Source organism: Trifolium pratense, linkage group LG2, assembly GCF_020283565.1.
Source record: "Trifolium pratense cultivar HEN17-A07 linkage group LG2, ARS_RC_1.1, whole genome shotgun sequence".
Classification (NCBI taxonomy): Eukaryota; Viridiplantae; Streptophyta; class Magnoliopsida; order Fabales; family Fabaceae; genus Trifolium; species Trifolium pratense.
This window is the reverse complement of record NC_060060.1, coordinates 27,572,930-27,579,723: the sequence shown is the minus strand read 5'-3', so window position 1 is coordinate 27,579,723 and position 6,794 is coordinate 27,572,930. Positions and strand designations below refer to the sequence as shown.

At 34.4% G+C, this 6,794-nt stretch overlaps 1 protein-coding gene across 1 annotated transcript; it reads right to left on the bottom strand.

Annotated features, from left to right (window-relative positions):
- Positions 1–631: 631 nt before the first annotated feature.
- On the bottom strand, positions 632–5,740 carry LOC123907831 (phosphatidylinositol 4-phosphate 5-kinase 1). Its single transcript, XM_045958223.1, has 8 exons — positions 4,274–5,740; positions 4,031–4,195; positions 3,684–3,849; positions 2,945–3,055; positions 2,660–2,853; positions 2,425–2,555; positions 2,243–2,339; positions 632–1,545 (listed from the first exon to the last, which is right to left on the bottom strand). The coding sequence occupies exons 1-8, from the start codon at positions 5,323–5,325 to the stop codon at positions 1,242–1,244; spliced, it is 2,220 nt and encodes a 739-aa protein (XP_045814179.1). The 5' UTR covers positions 5,326–5,740; the 3' UTR covers positions 632–1,241.
- Positions 5,741–6,794: the final 1,054 nt, after the last annotated feature.

The window sequence follows — 6,794 nt, the reverse complement described above, 5'->3', positions numbered from 1 at the left end:
ACAATTAAATTTTCTGAATTTATTGAATAACTGATGTAGTTAGTCTATATTATAGTATAGACCGGATATATCAATTATTTTTGAGGAATTTAAAAGTTGGGTGATTTTTTATATAAATAGTGAGCGAGTATAAAACACTATAAAAAATATTTGGAGAATTGAGAATGCTTTCTAAACACATGATAACGCATAACAATTAACAAGTTTACTTCTTACCGAGAAAGATTGAATGTAGCAATCGGATCAGGTACCACGTGACGTGATTACCATTCTTGGGAGTGTTTTTATTTCTCACAAACCCAAAAATTTAAAACATTTTAGTCAATTTTAACTATATTAAAATTTATAGGCACACAACTAGAGACTGTGAAAGTAGGAAGTTGAACAACAATAAGAGGAAAATTTAGAAACACCAAACACATCTTTATTTCTCTCTCTACTTTCTCTGCTTTTTATGCCGTCTAATTAACTCTTTTTCAACTCCAACGCCCTCGCTTTCACTGCAAAAGCTATCACAACGACCCTTATTTTTAATTTCCTTCAACACTGCACACAAGCCCCACTTGTATGTGTTTTATTCAGCAGATAATAGACTTGGTTGTATTGCATTTAAGACAAAAATAAAACTCCATCTCATAACATGCTCTTTACATAAATACAATACATGGTCTGGTCTGCAAAATGTATCTCACATTCACATTACCTCAAGAATAATAATTAATAATTCTAAGAAAAAATAAATTCCTTCCAATATCCCATCCATCCTTTTTTTGTATAACAACTGTACATTTTTTTATTTTTCTACTAACCAAGCATTTTTTAATCTAATCTCAGGGAAACAATTTTCCCTTCACCCCTCTCTTCCTATATTTTCCAACATATTCATATCCTATTGGTAACCACAAAAAATTAAAAAACTCCCACCCAATTTTAAAAGAAAAAAAAATAGTCTCAACTTAAACCCATTTTCCATATACAAATTTTCCCTGATCCAACAACATATCATCATCACCATTGCTGTATTCAGCCAAAAAAACAATCCCAACTCAAGTGAGAGATTCTTTGAGGCCCCACTTGAACACAGAGTGACATGTTAAACAGTCAACTCTAAGGTCCTACCTCTGCATGTGGGTTTCAAACTTCCAAAGATTTTTCCTGTATTTTTGTGATGATGATTCATGACATTGTTTTTAACCTTCAGGAGAAAATACTTTAGCTCATTTTGTACTTGCTGGTTCCTGCTACCAGTCTTCAATGAATATTCTCCCAATAAAATCTCGAAATCTCTTTGAGTATAGCTTTGGATCAACGGCAGAAATTGAAGTAGAGTCAACTTGGAAGGACTTGTAAGCATGCTCAAGCTTCTTGCTGATATCATAGTCTTGTAAAATGTCGATGATACCGAAATATAGAACGCAGTCGTAAGTCTCTCCGCTGCTATAAGGGTTCAAATGACTGATTCCAACATATTGATCGAAATCACTCCTCCTTGCAAGTCGCTCTGCTCTTGCAGGCATATTAGCTCCTAGCCTGATTAATGATTTCCTGAAGCAAGAAGAATCCTACTTAATAAATGTCATGTCATGAAATTTGCAAAGAGAAAATACAAACAATCTTGAATAGTTTCGGAGTGTAACAAAATAGTAAAAATCTAAGAGTCTTCAAAGAATACAGTAAGAGAAAGTTGAAATTGTTGTCTGGGGTGTATAGAATAAATCCAGAAAGAACATGAACACAAAGAAGGTAAGAAACAAACATGATTCCATTCAATGAATATATTGTCAGGCCAGAAATATATTAGAAATCAAATTAAATCTAATAAATTAGGACCACAGCTTGCATGTGTCCCACAGACAACCATATTTCCTGCAATACTATACCAACTTAACTTGCCAACATAATGCAAACTACTTTCAATTATTAATTTATCATAATGAAAGACATAAATTAAAATGAGGAAATTATCTAACAATTTTAATGCCATTAAAAAATTGGAATTTAAGCCAGCATGTATTATAGGCCTCCAACTAATTCATTTGTGATATTTTCAAAAGATAAGATAATATCTAGTATATTTATTTTAACAAAATCAACTGATTCAGGGAAACACCCCCTTCAAAAGCCTATTTATCCAATTTAGCTTTGGTTGCAAGTTGTATAACAACCCAAACATTTAATAAATTTATAACAAAAAAATCCTTCTTAAATTATTTTCAAGGTACTAGAACAGATCATGACATACCTTCCAGATTTAACCCGATCCCTATCTTGCAACTCTGCTTCGAGAAAGCGATAACCACGCATGAACTTCTCATTATGATAGGAATCCTGATTGCTGCCTAAAACGGGAAAGAAAATTAAGTTCAAAACCTATGTAACATAAACCATAACCAAATGAACCAAAGAGGGAGATGGATCAAATACCAGTGCGTAAAAGAAAAGGTGACAACCCCATTTTGTCATATGTGTTGTCATCACGGAAATGAAGTCCAACCAAAAGACTGTAATCCATAATTTTCTCCGTTTCTAAGAATTCACAATCCCGCTCAATTTGTCTGAAAACAATATCATAACTTGTTGGATATGCATGCAATAACAATTTCACTTCTAAGAACAGCGCAGAAAAAATTAGGTATGACAAACAAAAATAACAACTTACTTAATAAGATCCTGGAACCAATTTCTTTGCACACGAAACACATAATTCAAGTCAAGGTCCTTGAGGGTGGTCGTCTCATCAATCTCATCCTCAGGTTTATCTGTTGCACGACCATGTGAAGATCCTTTCAAATCAAATCGTCTATGAATTGGATATTCAGAGCAGAAAAGGTTGCCCATCACAATAAACCGAGTCTGATTTTTCAATAGCAACTAAAAGTAAGATACCAAGAAACACCAAACAAATCCTTCAAACCAATACTATAATATATCTATCAATTCATACCTTCTGGCCTCCAATTGGTTTGACACAATGTACCCCGTAGAATTTTGTCACAAGTGAATTCTCATATTTAGACACGTGTTTGTAATAGCTCCGAAGCATCCGAAGAAGCACCTGAAAGTTGGTAGTCATGAAGAATCAGCCATCAATTTGAGTTACATAAGGTTAGAAGCTAGGTTTAATCACGACATTCAAATTGCGATAAGGATAGATAAACGACAAAAGATAGACCAGACCGCCTTCCAAAACCTAAGTTGTCCGGTCTAGTTAAGATTTGACAAAAATTGAATGCCTAAAAATTAAGAGATAAATAATAGTTTTCCCATGTGGTATGTATGTTTTATTCTTAGCATTCTATCATGATTCATGAAACCCTTGTGGAATTTAATAAAACAAAATTCTAGCTTCAAAGCATCCGAAGAAGCACCTGAAAGTATGTAGTCATAAAAAACCAGCCGTCAATTTGCGTTAAATAAGGTTAGAATCTAGGTTTATTCACGACATTCGAATGCGACAAGAATAAACAAACGACAAAGATAGGCCTCCATCCAAAACCTAAGTCGTCTGGTCTACTGAAGATTTGACTAACGGTTGACACATTTAGTAAAAATCAGAGATAAATAATACTTTTGAGGGATGTGGTATGTTTTATTCTTAGCATGCTATCATGATTCAAGAAACCGTTGTGGAATTCAACAAGATACAAAATTCAACAAAAGTCTATACAACACATGTAGCTAACCTTGACTTCAGATTTCTTCACTGTCTTAATCATGAATCTGTCATCTTGGGTCAAGTAGAAGACACTTCCGCTTTTCCCGGGAGAGGAAAGTTCCCTTAGTGCATCATCCCCACATATAGCCAACATGTAATCAGCAGGATCAACCTGAAACAGCTTCCTCAAATGTCTGAAGAATCAAAGCAAAACAAAGTCAACAACAAAGCACAACACAATTTCAACACGCTAAACAACTCTACACCAAATATCATCCAAAATACACAAACAATTTCAACACAGGTCACCTCACAAAAACATCAATACTAAAACAAACATGTCTCAAATTCAACAAGAAAAAAAGAGAGCTATACCTAAAAACCACAGGACAGTAATCTTTCCATCGAAACTCCGCAGTTTGATGGGGCGGAGTAATCTTAGAACCTTCAGATGGAAACTTTGTCCAGAACTTCTCCTTAGGATCAAAATCACTAGTTTTAAGCTCTCGCAACTTAGATGCTTCCTTCCCAACAGTGTATCTACACAAAACATGAGTTAAATTAAATTAAACAACAATCTCAAAGAAATAACCTAGAGAGTATAGACAGTGATTTTACCTAATTCCCAATTGCAAATTAAGCATCAATTCATAATTTTTATGCCCTTTGGAAATAGTTTGACCTGGTCTCTTAACCTCAGAAGAAAAACAACAAGGGTGCTTTCGAAATTCATCAGGATCCGATGTTGTTCCATCGCGATAAAACATGGAAGCTTCCACATTATCAACAATATCACAAGTGATATCTTCACCTTCAGATTCCCAAATACAAATCCTAGGAAAACTCTTTTCATTGACACTCCCTCTAGCACTAACAGTATCAACAGAAGAACGTTTCCTCATCATATCAGGGGCAAAATTGTCATTCCACAACAAACCACCACCACCACCAGCAACACCACCATTTGAACTCTTCAAATTCAAACCATGCTGTATCTTCACAATTCCTTGTCCTTTCGGTACACCATTCTCCCACTGACCTTCAAAACGGTTTCCGTTAACCCAAACCAACTCACCTTTACCAGAAATAACACCGTTACGCCACTCACCAACGTATTCATTCCCATTTTTCCAAACGTAACGCCCTTGACCATCTTGAACGTTACGCTTCCACCATCCTTCATATAAATCACCGTTAGCGTAACGTTTCTGACCAAACCCGTGTTTTCTATCGGAGCTCCATGACCCGCGATAAGTATCACCGTCGGATCCAACAAAAGTTCCAAACCCTTCCATTCGACCCGACTTGAACTCTCCCTCGTAAGTCGCACCCGATGGCCATGAAAACTTCCCTTTACCTGAAGCTTTTCCTCTTTTCCATTCACCTTCATACATGCAACCGTCGGTCCAAAGGTATTTTCCGGATCCATTAGGTACGTTAACGGAAAAACTCCCGACGTAGAAATCTCCGTTAGGAAGTACTCTCTCCACAACAGATCTACCGTCAGAAACAACGGTGAAGCTCGTCGGTGTTACTCTCCGTCCACCTCCTTGAGAACGGCTTCTACCAGCTATAACCGCCGGCGGAAACGGTTGGTTTTCCTTTTCCGGCTCTGGAATGTTGTTCCTGGTAGTGGCCACAACATCAGAAGCTTCTTCGCAGTCGCTCATTTTCGAATTTTTCAGATTAGGCTCGAGAATCAATGCATTTTTCGGCGAGAAGAGTTGTTGTTTAGTGAAAATCAGTAAGCTCCGGTGAGATTCGTGTTTGAGAATATCGCCGGCGGCGAGGTTTTCGTTAACCCTTAATTTGTTTCTTTATTTTTTTTTCTATTGTTTTCTCTTTTTGTACTGTTTAGAGAAAAACGAGTGGGAATCATAGAAAGCACAGAAACGAAGCGGATAGAAAGAGAGAGTATACAGACAGACAAGACATATGTATTTTCAATTTTAACGCAAAAAGAAAAAATGAATAAATTAAATTAAAATCTGTTTTTTCTCGAGAAAAAGGGAAAAGAAAAAAGATTTTAATGTGCCAGCTCTGGTTTGCCTAGGTCAGTGTTTATTGATTGATTATTCATTAATTAAGTATTAAAGTTATGGGTCATGTTAACATGTGCACAAAAGGCACATGTTAAGGTTCTAAATATAGAAAATTGCATTTATTGTTAGAAAAACATTTAATGCTTAAGAAGTTAAATGCACATATTTCAATATATTATTTCTACTTTTGCTTCCTTAACATGTGCCTTTGGTGCACATGTTAACATTTTCCTAAAGTTATTTTAAGTAATCATAGATACATCCATACTGTACATCCTCTCCTCGCTGGAAATTGACTGATTTCTTCGTCTTAACCTATTGAAAGAGTATTCAAGGAAAACATTAGCTATAGGTAGTGCTTTTGAGGTAATTATTCTTGTATAAATTAAATTTTTTTTATTTTTGTTAGATTTATTAAATAATTAATGTATTTATTTTATAATATAGATTTTTTTAGAGCAATTTTTTAGTCATGTTAAAAAAAATATCAAAAGTACTCGTATTCCCAAATAGGTTATGTTAAAAACTGTCCTTCCAATACTTGTTAAGCATACTAAAAATAAAAATTAATGATAAATTTTTTTTTATATTTTTAAAATATTAAATCCATAATTTTTCAATTAAATTTTTTTATTAATATGTTTAACTAATATATCGGAGCACTGTTTAGCATCTTTTATATCAAATTTTAGAAAGGAGAGAATTAAAGGGATAGCAACTCACTCACCTAGAGTATTTTAAAAGTTGTTGTGGACCGTATTTAAATTTTTAAGGGCTATTATTAAAAAAAAATTAAGGGGTATTATAAAAAAAAATTAAGGGCTGGAAATATATTTTTACGTTGTTCCAAAAAATTTACTTTAAAATTCCACATGTACCTAAGGTAAGGATACGCAGTACCAAAAAAAATCTAATCTCTTTTTATTGGGTTACATAGTGACGTAACGGAATCTCCTAGGATTGCCACTTGCCAGCATGAGAGGGTATAATGTCACGGTTTCAGGTTCTATATGTGATTTTGGTTAAAATAGTAATTTTGGAAGGCTAATTAATTGGACTATTGTTAAAATTGGGTGTTTTTTTAATTCAGAGTTCTG